Raw genomic sequence first — 19,822 nt, forward strand, 5'->3', positions numbered from 1 at the left:
TAGTCACACTAGCACACAATTAAGGAAGTGCTGATCTGAGCTGCCAAAATGCGCTATAAAAATTATCTGTCATCAGACATGGCAATTTATATCTAAATCTTTACTAAACATAAGCTTAGTGTGAGAGTGAACAAAGGTTAAAAAAGGTCATGGGGCTAAGTCTTGTTGCTCCCAGATTAGCACCAATGTTATGACGCTAAAAGCTTAAAGCTACAGCAGCTAAAAGCTTAAAGCTACAGCAGCTAAAAGCTTAAACACACCCCAGTAGAAGTGATTTTACTAAGTTCTTCCACAAATTTGTGATGTGCAAATTAGAGATTTTCAACATCTTCCTCCTTAAGTGATCTATTATCACATCTAGCACAGAACAGTATGAACATTCACAGTTCACAAACAATCCTGAGAAGCGATGTGAGGTTAAAAACCAAGTGTGGCAGACCAGGGGTGCCACACTCATTTTTACCAGCGGCCACATCAGCCTCGTGGTTGCCTTCAAAGGGCCAAATGTAATTTCAGGACTGTAGAGCTACATTTATATCCTTTGCTAATCACAGAATCACAGAATGGTTGGGGTTGGAAGGGACCTCTGGAGATCATCTAGTCCAACCCACCTGCTAAGACAGGTTCACCCAGACCACATCACACATGAATGTGTCCAGGCAGGTTTTCAATGTCTCCAGAGAAGGAGACTCCACAACCTCTCTGGGCAGCCTGTTCCAGTGCTCTGGCACCCTCAAAGTAAAGAAGTTTCTCCTCTTATTCAGATGGAACCTCCTGTGCTTCAGTTTGTGCCCGTTGCCCCTCATCCTATCGTTGGGCACCACTGAGAAGAGTCTGGCCCCATCTGTGGACAGCATAGTCATAACTAGATGATAAAAAGTGGCATGACTTAAGGACACAAAAGTGAGTAATTAATCAGACCAAGCTAAACAGGAGGTTCCTATAAGCCATACATCTTTCACTGCTACACCTTTTCACAAATTGGTATTTTAAATTACAAAGCAACTTTACCACAATACTCTAGTATAAAACATGATCATGCAGGGACAATCAGGTGCTGCAGTAAAACTGTCTAGTGTTTGTTCCAAGTATTTATATTGCCCAAAGACCTCTATTCACACTAACAAGGATAATGTAAGGTTTCCCGAGTGTAAAAGCCTCAGGCAACACCATGTAATGAATCTCAGTATGTGCAACAATGAAGTATCTCACAATGTTTGGTTTTGAAAGCCATTAAAAATATTCTGTAGAATACAAAAAGTCATTATTCCTTTATTTTTCAAAGTCACTATCTTCCTATAGTGGTATTGATACCTCTCTATAATGCGAGAAGTAGGTACATTTCCCTTGCAAAACAAAATCAGTAATCTCTTGCTATCAGGCTTCAAGTCTGGGTATTCTATCCCAAATTGAAATCTCAACACTCAAAATTCTTATATGAATCTAACTGACCCATTCCTCAAGTTCATTCCCTTTTAAAATGTATGCAGAAAATGCTCAAAGGCAATTTTTCTTTTCTTCCACTTTCTATATTCAAATTAAGAGGTTCAAATTTTAAAACTGCACAATTTAAACCAAATAAATCCTACTGATAGACAGGCTGTCCCCACTTCTGAGACTTAAGTTCAGCACATTATCACATTTAAATAATGAGCAGGTACCATACAGTATTTTTAACAAAGGAAATGTTAAAAGAATTGCAGTAACACCTGGCATTTTGAAGCAACCAAACCCTTAGTGCAGAGATAAGCACGGGAAACTTTCTGTTACCCTGCAATAACCTAGAAGCCAAACGACTACTGGACTGCATGTTGTCACAGACTGGCAGATGTAGCAAACCCCAAGGCCAGACTAAATGGCCCTGTATAAAGTATGCCTACTAGGTGGAGTAAAAACTGATCCCAACAGAATGTAGACTACTTCCGTTGCATTTAAGTTATGGTATAGAAGGTGATGCCCCAAAATAGAAATCTACTAATGTGTTGATGTGTTCTATGTCTGGTCTATCAGGAAAGAACACAGGAAAATTATGAACAAAGTACTCATTTTGCTATCTGACTTGCTATCAAGCAACTCACTAATATTACGCCAAAGTATAATTCTGTTCAATTATTTCAGGAATAGCTACAGGTGTTTAACAACAGGTTTAATTATTCAGACCATAATACTGTTTTAGATATCTTACTTTTATGTCCAACTTGGAAAGCATTGGTCTTTTCTTAGCAGAAGCAGTTGCTGACCAAACAGTAAATTCCATAGACAAACCACATCGATTTTTTTCCTTCTAATGACTGGTTGCATTCGCTAAGACCACCCAGTGGGGTGAAAAGCAACTTTGAGGTGCTGGAGTTTTTTTTCCTTTTAAAGATCTATTTTATGTTCATGTAACTATCTAAATGCCACCTTTTTTAGAGGTATTGCTGAAATACTTGCAAGATTTCAGCACAGATAGTAAGCTCAGAGTATGATACATAAATAAGCCTGCTACCACGATGGTAAAGTAAGTTTCAGAAAAAGGTGCCAGCAGGAACAAATACTGTGCCACACAGCCTAACATCAAAAAGCAAAGGCTCCACTATTCCTAAAACATTCAAAAATGAGTTCTATGCTCTAGAGTTTTAGCAAACAGCCTAAAGCTATTTGTTTACAGGACTTCATGAAAACATACGAAGCGCTTGCAAGCACTTTCAAACACACTGTGTATGGCAGGCAAGCACACTTCAAAGGGACAGATGTATTGTCATATGTGCTGGGTTGGCCAAGATAGGTTTCATTTCCATAGGCAGCTGGGGGGATCACACAGCCAGGACAGCTGACCCAAAACTAGCCAAAGGGTATTTGATACCAGATGAGGTCATGCCCAGTTATAAAAGGGGGCTGGCCAGGGGTGGAGTCTCTCTTTCTCGCTGCTGGGAGCACTGCACAATTTTAAAAGAACCTATTATAGTGAACACAAATGTATAAAATTTCTCTGCTACAATAGCAGTGTCTGTAAGAGGTAATATGATCTGTGCAGTTGCCCATGCACCCATGGCACTAGAAATTTTGTGAGTAATAGGTGTATTTGCTATAGAATGTGTTCTTTTAAGAAAAGGATGAACATATTACAGTACATTATTCATCTGTATTTATGAGAGAAAAACAAAAATATACCTACTTCCAGTTTACATAGCAAAATTACTCACACACATCATGTCATCAGTCCTTCCAAGCTAGAGACAAGAACAACATGAAATGTGAGAGTCAATAAAAAACAGAGGAACTTGCATTGCACAGTTTGAATGCAAGAAGGAGGAAAACAAGCTATAGGACAACAGCATAAGTAATATCCAGCAACCTTTGAGAAATGCTACGGGTTTGTTCAGATTGTTCAGATTAAACAAACACTAGTTTTTATTTTAAATTCAAAATAAGTCAACATTTTAAATGCACAAAACACTAAGCTTTTCATTAGAAAAAAGTATTCTTAATGCACGGCAGGAGAGAAAGGCTAGACTTGACTGTAGGAACAAAAATGTAATTTTTCACGTTAAATAGTTATCTAAAATGCGTATAAGTGCATTTGAGACACTGAAGATTGGGAAGTACAATTAAAGGGCTACACTTTTTCTCCTGAACTGTTTGTCCCCAAATCTGCATCTTCAGCCTCAAGTAAAGGGAAGGTAGGAAGAGAGAAATGTTCTCTAAATACTCCATATCTCTCTGAATTGTCCTGACTAAAATTTCAGAAGTGTTACTATAGAAAAGCAACATAGTATATGGTTTTCAACCATACTTCTCTAATTTTTTTAAATTCCATTTGGCATAGACCCATCTTCCACATTCATTTAGTCAAAGCCATAAATCAATTAGTTTATGCTGAGTATTATATATATATGTATACAATAACAGTAACAACAACAATAATAATTATGCATAATTAGGAAATATATCATTTTAACAGAATTGTACAAATCAAAACTATATACCCAGGCTCTGCTCCTACTAATGTTAGATTACCAATTCTGCTTAACAGAGAATGAATCAATCTCCACAATTCCAAACTGCAAGACATTAAATTTTTCATAGAAGAAAGAGAGAAACATACACTCCTATTTGTGGACTCCATGTTGGACTCATTGCTTGAGTCTCGCTACAAATCGTGATCTTATTCTCAGCCAAAACTATTGTTGCAGTTATTGTTTCTTGGCTTTGTTATTGGGCTTGGCTGATGGGAGAGGGAGACAGGTGGCCCAAAGTGGGGTTCCAAAACACTCATTTTCACAGGTGCTGAAACTGGCGCACAGAGGCATTTTGAAGAAAACTAAATGTTACTACACTGGACATCCAAAAGGTTAGAAATATTTCAGAAAGGTATGAAGGTCCGCAAGTGGAACCAAACAACAACATTGAGAAAGATGTACAACTAAGTTGGAGGTGCTGCAGAGGATAAGTTGATCTGCACTCTCCATCAAAACTGCTGCTATAAAGAAAAAAAGACAGGTCATGGTCATAGGAGATTCCATTCTGAAGGGAACAGAAGGCTCAATATGCAGACTGGACCCACTTCTTAGGGAAGTCTGCTGCCTCCCTGGGGCTAGGGTTGAAGATGTGAAGATAAAACTTCCTGCCCTGGTTAGGCCCTCTACTAATTTTTCTGGTAGGCAGTGATGAGACTGCATTAGGAAATCTGAAGGCAATCAAGAAGGACTTCAGGGCCTTGGGACGACTGGTTAAGGGATCAGGAGCACAAGTTGTGTTCTCTGTCCTCCCAATCACAGGGTACAATGAGGGAAGATACAGGAAGACCCAGAAGATCAATACCTGGGTGCAGGACTGGTGTCATCAGCAGAACGTTGAGGGTTTTGATTATGGATCAGTTTACATGACACCAGGCCTGCTGGCGATGAATGGGATGCACCTGTCTCAAAGGGGGAAAAGGACTTGGAGAGGAGTTAGCAGGGCTCTTTGAAAGAGCTTTAAACTGGATTTGAAGAGGGAGGGGGAAAAAAACAGGCACAGCAGGGACAAACCCAAGGGCGGCATGCCAGTGTTTGAGGGAAAGGGTACTAGCAAGGCCCTTTGGTCTGCCATCTCAGTGGAGGCAGGAGACGGAGAGCAGTGTAGTAGCAAAGACACAAGAGTTATAGATGTGTTAGAAACCACGTAAGTGCCTGAGAATGGTCACAAAGGAATTAGGGCTTATCCCCCCAAAAAAGTGGTGGGATCAATGGCCCTAATGGCCCTGGGATCAAAGTGCACCTATATGGATGCAGGCAGCACGCACAACAAACAGGGGGAGCTGGAAGCCATTGTGTGGCAGAAAAACTATGATGTAGTTGCCATCATGGAAACATGGGGGGATGACCCGCGCTACTGGAGTGCTGTGTTAGATGGCTATAAACTCTTCAGAAGGGACAGCTAAGGAAGGAGAGGAGGTGGGGTAACCCAGTAGGTTAGGGAGGGTTTTGACTGTCTAGAGCTTGGTGACAATACGGTTGAGTGTCTATGGGTAAGAATCAGGGGGAAGGCCAACAAAGCAGATATCCTGGTAGGAGTGTGTTACAGACCACCCAACCAGGATGAAGAGGCAGATGAAATATTTTGCAGGCATCTGGGAGAAGTCTCTCGATTGCTAGCCCTAGTTCTTGTGAGGGACTTCAACCTACCAGATATCTGCTGGACATACAACACAGCAGAGAGGAAGCAGTCTAGGAGGGTCTTGCAGTGCATGGAAGACAACTTCCTGACACAGCTGGTTAATGAGACAACTAGGGAAGGAGCCCCCCTGGACCTGTTCTGTGCGAACAGAGAAGGACTCATGGGTAATGTAATGTTCAGAAGGCACCTTGGGCATAGCAATCATGAAAGGATAGTTCTTGATTCTTGGAGAACTAAGTAGGGTGGTCTGCAGAACTGCTACCCTGGACTACCAAAGGGCAGACTTTGACCTGTTCAGAAGGCTGGTTGGCAGAGTCCCTTGGGAGGCAGTCCTGAAGGGCAAAGGAGTCCAGGAAGGCTGGTCTCTCTCCAAGAAGGAAATCTTAAAGGCACAGGAGCAGGCTGTCCCCATGTGCTGAAAGACAAATCGGTGGGGAAGACCACTGGCCTGGCTGAATAGAGAGGTTTGGCTGAAACTCAGGAATAAAAGAAGAATTTATAACCTTTGGAAGAAGGGGCAGGCAGCTCAGGAGGACTACAAGGATGCTGTGAAGCATGAGCAACAAAAGGAGGGTGAAAGAGAATCTCACCCTCTGAAGGATGTGGGGAGAAACATAGTGACAGAAGACAAGGGAAAGGCTGAGGAAATAAATGCCTTCTTTCCCTCAGTTTTTAATAGTAAGACCAGTTGTGCTCCAGGTACACAGCCCTCTGAGCCAGAAGACAGGGAGCAGAATGAAGCCCAAATAATCCAACGGGAAATGGTTAGTGACCTGCTACACCACTTAGACACCCACAAGTCTATGGGACCATGTGGGATTCATCCAAGGGTACTGAGGGAGCTGGTAGAGGTGATCACCAAACCACTTTCAGTTATTTATGGGCAGTCCTGGCTAACCAGGGAGGTCCCAGTTGACTGGAAGTTGGCAAATGTGACACCCATTTACAGGAAGGGCCAGAAGGAGGATCCAGGGAATTACAAGCCTGTCAGTCTGACCTCAGTGCCAACGAAAGTCATGGAACAAATCATCCCGCGTGCCATCACGTGGCATATACAAGACAATCAAGTGATCAGGCCCAGTCAACACGGATTTGTGAAAGGCAGGTTCTGCTTGACCAACCTGATCTCCCTCTATGGCAACGTGACCCACTTAGTGGATGAAAGAAAGGCTGTAGATGTTGTGCACCTGGACTTTAACAAAGCCCTTGACACTGTTTCCCACAGCATTCTCCTGGAGAAGCTAGCAGCTCATGGCCTGGATGGGTGTATTCTTTGCCAAGCAAAGAATTGTCTGGATGGGTGGGCCCAAAGAGTTGTGGTGAACGGAGTCAAATAAAGTTGGCGGCCAATCACAAGTGGTGTTCCCCAGGGATCAGTACTGGGGACAGTTCTGTTCAATCTCTTTATCAGTGATCTGGATGAAGGGATTGAGTGCACCCTCAGTAAGCTTGCAGATGACACCAAGTTGGGTGGGAGTGTTGATCTGCTGGAGAATAGGAAGGCCATACAGAAGGATCTGGACAGGGTGGATCAGTGGGCTGAGGCTAGTTGTAGGAGGTTCAACAAGGCCAAGTGCCAGGTACTGCACCTGGGTCATAACAACCCCAGGCAACACTACAGGTTCAGGGAAGAGTGGCTGGAAAGCTGCATGGCGGAAAAAAATTTGGGGGTGTTGGTCAACAGCCAGCTGAATATGAGCCAGCAGTGTGCCCAGGTGGCCAAAAAGGCCAACAGCATCCTGGCTTGTATCATGAACAGTGTGGCCAGCAGGACTAGGGAACTGACTATGCCCCTGTACTCAGCACTGGTGAGGCTACACCTCAAATACTGTGTTCAGTTTTGGGTCCCTCCCTACTAGAAAGACATTGAGGTGCCGAAGTGTGTCCAAAGAAGAGCAACAAAGCTGCTGAAGGGTCTAGAGCACAAGTTTTATGAGGAGAAGCTGAAGGAATGGTGCTGTTTAGTCTGGAGAAAAGGAGGCTGAAGGGGAGACCTTATCCCTCTCTATAACTACCTGAAAGGACACTGTAACGAGGTGAGCGCCATCCTCTTTTCCCATGTAACAAGTGAGAGGATGAGAGGAAACAGCCTCAATTTGCACTGGGGTGGTTTAGATTGGATATAAGGAAAAAATTCTTCGCCAAAAGGGTTGTGTAGCACTGGAACGTGCTGCCCAGGGAAGTAGTTGAGTCACAATCCCTGGAGGTAATAAAAAGCCATAGAGACGTGGCACTTAGGGACATGGTTTAGTGGTGGACTTATTAGTGTTAGGTTAACGGTTGGACTTGATGATCTTAAGGGTCTTTTCAACCTAAATGATTCTATAAATTAATTGCTTACCGTGGGGACTTTTAGCACTAGGTATAAGTCTTAAAAATCTGACCTAATCAAGTAAATTGGTCAATTTGCACAGACTTTCTCAATTTCTTTGCTGGTAGCATGTTGTATTCCCAGCTATTAAAACTGGTAGAACAGCACATACTGAACATCATTGTGCCTGTTCCCTCTCCTAACTCACCACCTTCACCTCTGACAGAAAGATACATCATCCTCTCACCATGTCTTACCATCCTTTCCCAGACACCTGTGCCCAAGTTAATGCAGAGACAGTTCTGTTTTCCATCCTCCTTTGTTTCTCTGCTCCCTTCAGAGCTTCCTACTGCTGCTACCCAGCAGAAGGCAAAATGATTAAAACATGAGCAGGTTCTTCCTGTTTCTCCTCTGAGCACTACATCCACAGATTCACCGCAAGGACTGTACACTTATTTCCAGGTAGAGTTAACAGAGGAATTAACTTCTGGTTCCTTACTTCAGAGCCTACAATGGTCACAAACTCTTAATTAGCTCTTTCCTTACTTTAGTTTCCAAGTAAAGACATAAGATCCACGTAACTTCTAATTCCTCAGCTCTCTAACTGCGAGCCCTCCCTCTCTGTCACAGTATGTCTTGTCTTGCCATAGCCTGGAAATAAATGCCTCAAAACATTAGAGGAAGCAATAAGAAACTTTAAAGTGGAAAAAAAATCATTAAATAACAAACATTAATTTTAGAAATTGATTTTTTGTTCTTCTAAAATACCACCCAATGGAAGCTATACAGGGTTTCTAAAATTTTGCCCATGGACAATCCACAGCATAGTCAGTAAATAATTCCTGTTGCTATGTTCATGTGCAGTACATAGACACAGCTTACCGGGACACAGAAGGTCACTTTCAGAAAGAGTAGTATGGCATTGGCACAGACTCTTGATGATCACATGCAAAACTCCCTTGCCACTTTGTAAGGGCTTCAGGGGACAAATAAGGCTATAAGGCTAGGTGTAATCTAAATGGCAGAGGTTTACAAGAATACGTCTAGTTAAGCACCTATCATGGTTTTCACCATTAAGCCACAGTGGACTGGAAAAAAAGTGCACAAAACAGATGCTGCTTTGCAAAAAAAACATTTTTCACAAGTTTTGTACTATCCTAACTTGAAAATGTAAAGTTTTTCCTGTATTACAAAGGAGGACAAATCCATGGGCCCCGATGGGATGCACCCATGAGTGCTGAGAGTTGGCAGATGTTATTGCCAAGCTGTTCTCCATCATCTTTGAAAGGTCATGGAGAACAGGAGAGGTGCCTGAGGACTGGAAGAAAGCCAATGTCACTCCAGTCTTCAAAAAGGGCAAGAAGGAGGACCCAGGAAACTACAAGCCAGTCAGCATCACCTCCATCCCTGGAAAGGTGATGGAACAACTCCTTCTGGACATCATCTCCAAGCATGTGGAGGAAAAGAAGGTTATTGGGAGTAGTCGACATGGGAAATCATGTTTGATCAACCCAATAGCCTTCTATGATGGTATGACTGGCTGGGTAGACAAGGGGAGAGCAGTGGATGTTGTCTGCCTTGACTTCAGCAAGGGTTTTGACACCGTCTCTCACAACATCCTTATAGACAAGCTCAGGAAGTGCAGGTTGGATGAGTGCACAGTGAGATGGATCATGAACTGGTTGGATGGCAGAGCTCAGAGGGTTGTGATCAATGGTGCGGACTCTGTTTGGAGGTCTGTAGTTAGTGGGGTTCCCCAGGGTCAGCATTAGGTCCAGTTCTGCTCATCTTGTTCATCAGTGACCTGGATGAAGAGACTGAATGCACCCTCAGCAAGTTTGCTGATGATACCAAGCTGCAAGGAAGAGCTGATACAGCAGAAGGCTGTGCTGCCATTCAGTGAGACTTGGACAGGCTTGAGGACTGGGCAGAGAAGAACCTTATGAATTTCAACAAGGGCAAGTGTAGGGTCCTGCACCTGGGGAGAAATAACTGCAGGCCCCAGTACAGGTTAGGGTTCGACCTGCTGGAAAGCAGCATTGCTGAGAAAGACTTGGGAGTCCTGGTTGACAACAGGTTGACCATGAGTCAGAAATTCGCCCTTGTAGCCAAGAAGGCCAAAGGTATCCTGGGGTGCATTAGGAAAAGTGTGACCAGCAGGTTGAGGGAGGTTATCCTTCCCCTCTACTCTGCCCTGGTGAGGCCACATCTGGAGTACTGTGCCCAGTTATGGGCTCTCCAGTTTATGACAGACAAGGAATTACTGAAGAGAGTCCAGCGGAGACCTAGAAAGATGATTAGGGGACTAGAGCGTCTTTCTTATGAGGAGAGACTGAGAGAGCTGGGTCTTTTCAACCTGGAGGAGGCTGAGATGCGATCTGATCAATGCTTGCAAATATGTCAATGGTGGGTGTCAAGAGGATGGGACTAGACTCCTTCCAGTGGTACCCAACGATACGATGAGGGGCAACGGGCACACACTGAAGCACAGGAGGTTCCATCTGAATAAGACGAGAAACTTCTTTACTTTGAGGGTGCCAGAGCACTGGAACAGGCTGCCCAGAGAGGTTGTGGAGTCTCCTTCTCTGGAGACATTGAAAACCTGCCTGGACACATTCATGTGTGATGTGGTCTGGGTGAACCTGTCTTAGCAGGTGGGTTGGACTAGATGATCTCCAGAGGTCCCTTCCAACCCCAACCATTCTGTGATTCTGTGAAATGCTACTTACTGATCCAAAATAAGCAAAGGAACCTAAGTACTAAGCCATACAAAGTCACTCTCCACTTCCTGTCCTCCGGCCTATACTGAAGGTCTGTTTGTGGGGGTTTTTTTTTGAGGGTTTGTTGTTTTGGTTTGGTTTTTTTTTTTTTTTGGCAAAATTCTGCCAATTGGGCTGTATCATGGAAATTAAAACAATACATGATTACGTATGTTAAGACCTTCTCTTAAGTTGCCATACGAAACAGAAGCTAAGAGTGTAATCTCATATCAGTCACTGTTTATTAGTCTTGGGTACTTCTAAAAGGTTTTCTGAATGTCTTTTCCTGTTTTTTAAGGAAAGCACAATGGCATTTTCTTCGGCAGGACCTCAGGCTGAATGGATCAATTATATATAAATAATCAGACTATTACTGATATGATTTTTCAAATCTCTAATGTCATCAACAAAAAGAAAACATCACGGAAGGGGAAAAAAAGAGTTTGGTTCATTTACTGAACACGGTAGCTATTCAACTGGCAAAAAATGTAAGCTACTTTTGTCATAATTATTTTTCTGGAGGTCAGTGTAGGTAACTGCAGATTTTAAGGTTAATCAATACAAGCTTAGTCTGGATTTTGGTATCCAACACAGGTATATGATATCCATTCACATCTTAACAAACATTTTCAAATTTCAATTTGGTACAAGTTGGGTTTCCACAGTGAAAAGGGGGGGAAGTGGAGGAAAGGGAAGAAGAGGAGGTTGTTTTAAATGATACTTTGCTCTTTGGGCATAGCAAACCTGAGAGAAAAAACCTGCAACAAGTCCCAACAACATTAAGCCACTGTTCCCTTGGTTGACTGAAACACAGGATGGGAAAGAGGGCTCTGAATAATTTGGGATTTTAGTTTCCTGTTTCCAATCTGATCAAGGGTATGTTTTCCAATTAAAATGATAGAAAATGTTTAGCCACAGGGGTCTAACGAAAAGGCCCTGAGTCTTGGAGACATGCAGAAACTTGTCTCAAACTCCTCAAGCCAGTCAGGACTGCTGACTATCTTATTCACTATATCTGTCCATCAATTTAATGGCTAAAAAATACCAGGCTCATCACAGCTGAAGTTACAAAAGATTTCTCTGCTAGTGTCAGTTGTCCAGAAGAAAAATTTTTAGAGAACTTTGCAAAACATCTAACAGACTTTCAAGAATACAATCTGATGGACTGCATACAACCTGACGCTTGCTCAGACTTTTGTTTGTTCTTTTTCGTTTTTGTTTGTTTTAAAATAAGGCAATAAATTCAAACTACCATACTGTCTCACCTTGAACAGAACAAACCAATGTGTCTTCCAAATTACTATTGTTACTTAACACACACTTAACAACTCCAGTGATAATACTACACAAAACCATTTGTAAGTCACAAGCAAGTACTGCATGTTCACTACTTCATAACTGGTATTTCAGCTCACAGAAGCAATAAAGTCTAAAGCTTACTGCCTATGACTAGCAAGGCAGTAAATTTTACAGGGTCTTAACAGAAACAATACAAGTCCTTAAATTTTTGTCAGTCTCATTACATAACAAGACAAAGGACTTTGACAGAGAAAGAAATGGCAGTATGCCTGCTTGGTAGCTCTAGAAATACCAAGATCTAAACTGCTCTAAAACCCTACCCTGGCATCATGTTATCGGCTGTGAAATCAGCCCCCCATGGGGGCAGGGGCAGCTCAGATACCAGACACTTTTCAGAAGGTATCCTAGGGTTCCCTCTTTCACTCATTCTCACCATGAAAAAACAGGTGGGAGAGCTGTAGACTGCACAGATTACCAGACTGATCTATACAGCAGATGACCATGCCCCGCAGGGTCTGTGAAATCTTTCTGCAGAAATACCACCTGGGTCACTCTAGAGCCAGCCCTGAGGGAGCTCCAATTAACAGGCTTTGCATACAGGCAGCTATTTTGATCTTGAAAGTACTCTGGGTTGCTTTGCTCAGCAATGTACATATTGTTGGCCGCATCACTGTTATTAGAACATTTCAGAACACATATGCTGCTACCAGAAAAAAGAAATAAAATAGCAAAATGAGAGGAAAAAATACAACAGAAATAATAGTTTTTAAAAAAGACAACCATGGTTCCTCTCTAAACAAAGCATATTTTTAATCACCAATTTTTATTTAGAAGAATTTCTGCAGATCATAGCGCTGTCGACGATACAATCCGGCATAGTAACAGTTAGTTCCATTCCACATTTGAAGTTTTTATGCCTTGATTGATCTTAATACCACAATCATAATTTTCACAGATTAAAAGTTAACCACAATATGGCCTACTCTTTCTGTGCAAAACACCCTAGTTTGGCAAAGACAAGATTTAGCATCTGCATACTGTTCTTTTAGATACTCCACACTTTCACTGCTTTATGTATACATGGTTGTGGTGGGGAAACAAACACAACTTATAAGTACAAAGGATATTGACCTTCCTGCATTTCAACATTTATTTTAGCCTCTTCTATTCCAGGCACCATCCCTTGGCACAACACTAGCCTGAACTTAGATGAAATCACTCAACAGAGTTGCCAACAAGTCATTTGCTATGATGGAGCTTGCTAGCCTGATCAGTGTACATAGTGCATGACAAATACAACATTCCTACCTCTGCAATGCAGACCACTATCATAGTAGCATCACTGTACTATAGTCACACAAGATAGATATGAAGGAAGATTTAATCTGTTTCCTTGGATTTTGTTATTCATTTGTTTAACAGGTTGCACACTTCTGAATATTATTGGTTCTTCTTTTCTTCTCATTTGTGTCTTTTATTGCTAAAGTGCATATTCTGTAATGGCTCCTTTAATTACTTCCCAGTTATTTGTGGAATACTACTTTACATATATGAATACTCAGTTGTGCCAAAAAAGACGCCCACGCCTCATTATCATCTCCACCAATGACAGAAAGTACAAATCTGGATAACAAAACTGACAGCCTATACCTGGTGTATTCACAGTTCCATTCTCTGAAAACATGCTCTTTGTCTTTCTCTTATAATGGTTTACAGCTCAGAAGTAATGAGGCTTCTAGAGTATTCTCAAGCTTTTTGGACTTCCACAAATACAAGCCTGTTTCCTGAAAGAGTGGTTCATATGCATGAAAAACTGTTACAAGTGATTCTAATGATGTGTTAACAATTCATTATTACTGCAGAAGAAATTGACAGATTTTATACAAAATAAATGCTTAAATAAAAAAAGCAGCTAGGCCCTGAAAGCAGTATGTAAATTAGGCACATTCTTAGTTTTAAACACAACTGGTTCTCCATATAAGTCAATGGAACTGTGATAAAAGTATTGTTACACAGGAACTCCAGTATTCGTAGAAACAGCTCCTTCAATGTCAAAGTGTGACTACAATCCCAAGAAAAGTTCTCTGCACTCAGCTATGCTTACTAATGCACAGTGAAACTGACTTCTTAAAACAGGTTGGTGGGAGCTTTGGTGGGAAGAAAAATTCCCCCAAATCAAAAGCCACCTCATCTCCACATGGACAAACAAAACACCAGAAGTGTCTCACATTTCAGTGGAATCCAGATTCCTCTCTCTCACTCTTCACTAGCTGTAGTAAAGGAGACTACTGCTGCAGTACATTACTGTAATACACACCCTGAATAATCCAAGAGAACTGGACACTGAGATCTTTGAATGTCTTTTGTGAGACAACACTCATTCTGGAATAAAACATCATCTGTGCTCAGGCAGGCAAACTGAGCTAAACCAAACACACCATATTACCCTGAAATTCCTGTTCCTTGATCAACTGGACGAGTTTTGCAGAGCTGTGCCCTTTGGTCCTTCCTCCCAATTTCCTTCAAGAATCTCCATCTGTTCTCTCTGTTTTCTTCCTGGCTACAAGGTACGCAGTCTTTTTGTGATTCTTACAATTTAAGGTTAATATACTTCCACTATTTAAAGCAGTACCTACTGAATTCATTTCTGAGCATCTGTTGCTAGAGAGTGAGTTCAACATAATGCAGTAAAAAAGCAAATACATATCCAACTCATTGAAAAAACAGGTTACTGATTAGCTTAGCTGACAAAAGAACACAAGACACAGGTGCTACAACACAGCTTTGTTGCAAAATACTATCCACAAACATGCACTTGAAAAACATAAAAATTACATTTAGAAACAGATGCAATCAGCACTTTTTCTGTCAGTAATACCTGACGATAGTAAAATGCTGGGATATGCAAAACATGGAGGGAAAAAAAACCACATTGAGAACAGATCTCTTAGGATTTTTATGTACCATCTTACTAAAACAGATTACTGTCTGTTGTCTAGGACTGAATAATACAGCTTAAAACAAACAGGAACCCTTCTGCTCCATGACACAAGAGTACACAATATTGACAGGTAGCGATATCCCTATTGTCCCCAATAGACTTAGGCTATGCACACAGAACTTGTTTCTGCATCTCCAATATGTGTATATACTGAAAAAAACTAACACAAAGGAAACATTTTGGTATTGACAGGAACTAGTTGAAATAACTAGATTTTGTAAATGACATTTTCCACTTCGTAAATGACTACCTAACTTGGTTTATTTCTACATTTTACAAAAAAGAAAAAAAACCTCTTCCCATAAGAGCCTTTTTATTTTGTTCCTCAGTTTACTTATGTAATTAATTTCAATGTTTCCACTCACTGTGTAAAAAAAAAAAAAAGAGACATAAAAATAAGTCTAGAATGTCAGTGACAGTGAATGTTATTTGCATTTCAGCAGATCATCACAAGTTACCCCTTCTGCAGTTACTCGTTTATGCATGTCACCAGTCTTAAGTGAGAAACACTAGTAGGTCACTTCCACCTTTCTGTTTCATCTCAAATTGAAAAGTTCCATGTTTAATGTATTAAACAGGAAATGGTGAAATGATCTTTTAGAAACGCATGCAATATAAAAATAGAAGCAAAAGGCTTGCAAAACAGTTAGTAATATTGTCCAAAAGAAAGATGTCCCAAATTAAATGACAGTATTTCACTTTAGTATTTCGCTTTAGTAATTATTTCACTTTTTTTTTTTTTTTAGTTAGTGAAACAGTTTAGGTAACAAATTACTAGTTAGAATTAATAAATTCTGCTCATTAATTTGCCATTTCCAATTCAGAAAAATTTGAGACCATACAAAATAGAGGGGAAAAAAAAAAATATATATATATATATGCAAGAACAAGGAAGTCGTCCATGTACTTTTAATTACACTTTGATTATTCTTACTTCTGGAAAAGTCTCAGATTAAGAATAGCCATGTAAAATAGAGAAATTTGTCTCGAAAAATAAAATCTTACCAGTAACCATTTCTAAAACATTTACTAATTTATAACATTTCAGGGAATGTTCAGGTTGGACATTATGAAATGGTTCTTCACTAGCAGGATAGTCAGTCATTGGAACAGGCTCCCCAGGAAAGTGGTGATGGCACCAAGCCCATCAGAGTTCAAGGAGCATCTGGACGATGCTCTTGGTCATATGGTTTAGTTTTAGGTAGTCCTGCAAGGAGCAGGGAGTTTGTCTCAATGATCCTTATGGGTGCTTTCCAACTTGAGACATTCTATGATTCCGTGATTAACTCAGCTATTACAGGCCCTAAAAATAGATCGGTTCTTCCAGAGCTACAGACCTCACACATTATCTCCAACTAAACTCATGGGCAGAAGGGAAGGCATAGCAGAGGTCTCTCCAAAGAGGACCAAACCTAAGTTTCCAGTGCAGAGGTGGGGGGTGAAGTCAAAAAAGAAATCTTAAATATTTTTATTTAGGTTATCTGAGTATTTCCACTGGAGAACCTATTCAAACAATAAAGAGTCCGGCACACCCACTAGCATGTCAAGGAAGGGATAAGAGTTTCTTTGACTTTTGAAATCAATTATGGCTGTGGTTTTCCTTTCATTTAAAGAAAATTTAAAACCCACCAAATACTGAACTAGAAAAACCATCATCTTCCGTATCCACTTCAGTGCATTTGTTGCCATAAAGACTATTTTAAGATACATATCCATCCTGACACAGATCTACATCTGTTAAGTAAAACAATGAATAGTCTTCTTGCCAGTTCTGAATCCAACTGAAATGCTTTTGGAAAATCTTAAGATTCATTCTGTTCCCTCTACTTTAGGACGGTAAAAGCCCCAAAGAACTCAGAGAGCTACAAATATAATATTGAAACCTTCCTGTGATAGCTCTTTTTTCCTCTGAATTTACACAGCACTTTGCACCAAAAAATCAACACACAGTCACAAACAGAACTCATTAATACAATATAAGACAAACCAAAAACCTTCCAGTTTATTTGAAAGATTTGATGCTCACAAAAGCTTCTAGATCACCAGCCATGGAAATGAAAAGTCTATTCAAAAAGCCAATAGTGTAAGCATCCTCCTCCCCCCGGATTTTATCAGCTGCTGTCGAGCACCAAGCCTCTCTCATGATCAAAATAAGGAGCAACATATCTACAATAATATTTGCACATTCTCTTTAGTGTCCTTTCCAGCAGAGCCACCTTTCTGGAGGAAATTCATTGACCAGCTTTAGCTCCAAATTTTCTTCCAAACAGTCTCACTATCATCTCCAGGTTTTTCACTTCATGGAACAAAATTAGGAATGAACATCGCTTCTCAGTAGTAGCACAAAGTACCTTTGAACTGTATGATGAGGCCTACACATGATTTCTTCCAGCTGCATGCATATATAGCAGATTTTTTTTTAACGTTTTGTCATGAGGCAGTAACAGTATTATGTCAAACAGATTTTTAAAGTGATAGCATGATGGCTGTCTGTCTCAAAAGGAATGGACTCAGCAAGATGACTGTAAAAAAAAAAAAATCTACCCAAAACTGCAGTACTATTAAAGACAAGGTCTTTTTACTATGCACAGAGGAATTCAGATTACAACTCTGTGATTGTAATAAACTGTAGTTGAAAGATCTTCTACCAAGGCTAGGATTAAGTACAAAGCCAAAGCATCTAATGCTTGCACAAACTGTAATTTTAACAAGACAAAAAAAAACGCTCCACAGAAGTGTAATTTAATAAATAAATAAATAAAGGGGAAAGTTCCATCTTGCTAGTTAAACCAACAAAATATGCCCAGAGCTCATAACCTTTGGATTCTATGCAGCAGCATATAAAGGATGGGCAATTTCTAGTGTATTTGAGAAAAGGGAAGCACAAGGCAATGACAATATACTTCTCAAGTGAAACACAAAATTTACTTTTTACTGCATCAGGTTTTTCTGAATTTGGTAGAAGTTTTGTACTTTGATTTGGCAGGTCACAGAGGAGTTAAAATACACTGCAGCAAACTCTGCTTTAGCTATGGCTACCCAGCATGCCTGCCATTTAAAAGACAAAATGCCACCTGCAATAGAAGTGCTGCATTTTCAGCAGGAAGCCTGTTGGTTTACCCAGTGTCTTGTCCTAATTCCATATTTGGCTATGGTCTTGAGTCTAACCAAACATACTTTAGTTTCAGTTTGAGAGCGTCATTTCCTCCTGTCCCGTATGCATAGAGTGTGTTGCTAACACAGAAGCAGTAGTAACATGGGCTTCATTTCAGTCACAAACACAAGATCCACACACACTGCTGTATCATGATGTTATAAAATGGTCCTATATGCTCATCTCTAAGCTGCAACCACATCACTATTTCAAACACTTCTTTCGAAGTACAGACAGCTGTGAAAGCTTTCTGGCTTCCAGGTACACCCTGAAACACTGCTTCAAAACACCCTAAATCCTCCTGGGCTCCTCCTTTCTCTCACCCCGAGGAGACACTGATCAGAGCGCCTCGATTATGAACACGGCATAAAGAGAGGGTCTGGTTCCTCCTTCCCACCGGAGTCACGATGGCTTTGGCAACCTGGACGCACGTAAGGCTCTTTCCTCGGAGCAATATAGAGAGAGAGCACACCTTGGTGCAGAAGTTGCCTCGGCCCCGTGGCGTCCCTGATCTGCCACCGTGAGACTATGGCCGGGCAACAAAACGCGCAACAGTACCGAAAAAGAGCCTCCTCTCACGCTTCCTCGTTACAGACATGTGTGCCTAATTAACCGAAATAAAACAAGATCCGAGCTAATGTCCAAGCCGTGGGCCACGGAGGCGGCACGCCTGAGAAGCCTCCCCTGTTCCTCTGGGCAAGTGGCTCCTGCCAGGAGCTCCGGCTGCCCCCGGGCCCAGCCGAGCGAGCGCCCGTCGGGAAGCGGCTCTGCCAGGCGGGCGGGCAGGCCTGCGCCAGGGAGGCCGCGCGCCACCGTCCCAGGCTGCGGCTGTGCCCACTCGCAGCGCGGCGCTGCCGCGGTACTCACCGCTAGGGAACGGCTCCATTTTCCTCCTGGAGTCCGCCCGCAGCCCGCGAAAGCTAAGCCCTGGCGAAGAGGAAGAAGACGACGCGGAGACGCAGCCACGACTCTTCCTCTTGCCGCTGCAGGCTCCCAGGACAGGCGCTGCCTCGGGCTCCCCCGAGCCGCTGAGGCCCTGCACGCCGCAGCCAGTGCCCACCGGCCCTGCGCCGCCCCTCCCGCGGCCGGGGACACAACCGGCTCAGCCCGCGGCTCCCTGCTCAGCAGCGGTTCCAGAGGCGCGAACCCTCACCAGCCATCACCTGCCCGGGTCTCGGCGCCTCCCCCGGCGGGTCACGCTGCACCGCCTACTCCTCACACAGCCGTGGCGCCCAGCGCGCCCCGCGCCCGGCAGGGTTGGGGCAGGGGCTCGCTGGGCTGCAGCGTCCTGCGGGTGCCCGCGAACCTCGGGCGAGTTTCTAAATGAGGGTCCGCTGTCCTCTGCTTGTTTGGGCCACTTCGGCCGTGTCAGCCGGCCGCCGCCTGGCCGCTGCGGAGGCGGAATGACCCGGCCGCGGCGGGATGCGGTCGCTGCCCCGCAGGCCCCCGTGTAGCTGTGGGGCTCCCCGGCGCGCTGCACGAAGGCCCCGCGGGCGCCTGACGAGCGTGGCAATGCCGCCGGGCCGGGCCAGCTTGGCCTGCGTCTCACCGCCATGCTCCGTTCCTCACTGTTTAACCTTAGATTTAATTTGTAGCCTTGTTGCTGCCTTACCTGCCCCCTCCTCCCAGGCCACGATACTGCTGCTATCACATGACTG

At 42.6% G+C, this 19,822-nt stretch overlaps 1 protein-coding gene across 2 annotated transcripts in view; it reads right to left on the reverse strand.

The window, feature by feature from the left end:
* The window catches only part of LNPEP (leucyl and cystinyl aminopeptidase), a 53,562-nt gene extending 33,990 nt beyond the window's left edge, over window positions 1-19,572 (reverse strand). For both annotated transcript variants that reach the window (XM_065655832.1, XM_065655833.1), the window contains exon 1: window positions 19,032-19,572. In XM_065655832.1, coding sequence (XP_065511904.1) covers window positions 19,032-19,050 — 19 coding nt within the window. In that variant the 5' untranslated portion in view covers window positions 19,051-19,572. The remainder of the gene's footprint in view (window positions 1-19,031) is intronic.
* Between the last annotated feature and the right edge of the window lie 250 nt (window positions 19,573-19,822).

Source organism: Caloenas nicobarica, chromosome Z (assembly GCF_036013445.1).
Source record: "Caloenas nicobarica isolate bCalNic1 chromosome Z, bCalNic1.hap1, whole genome shotgun sequence".
Classification (NCBI taxonomy): Eukaryota; Metazoa; Chordata; class Aves; order Columbiformes; family Columbidae; genus Caloenas; species Caloenas nicobarica.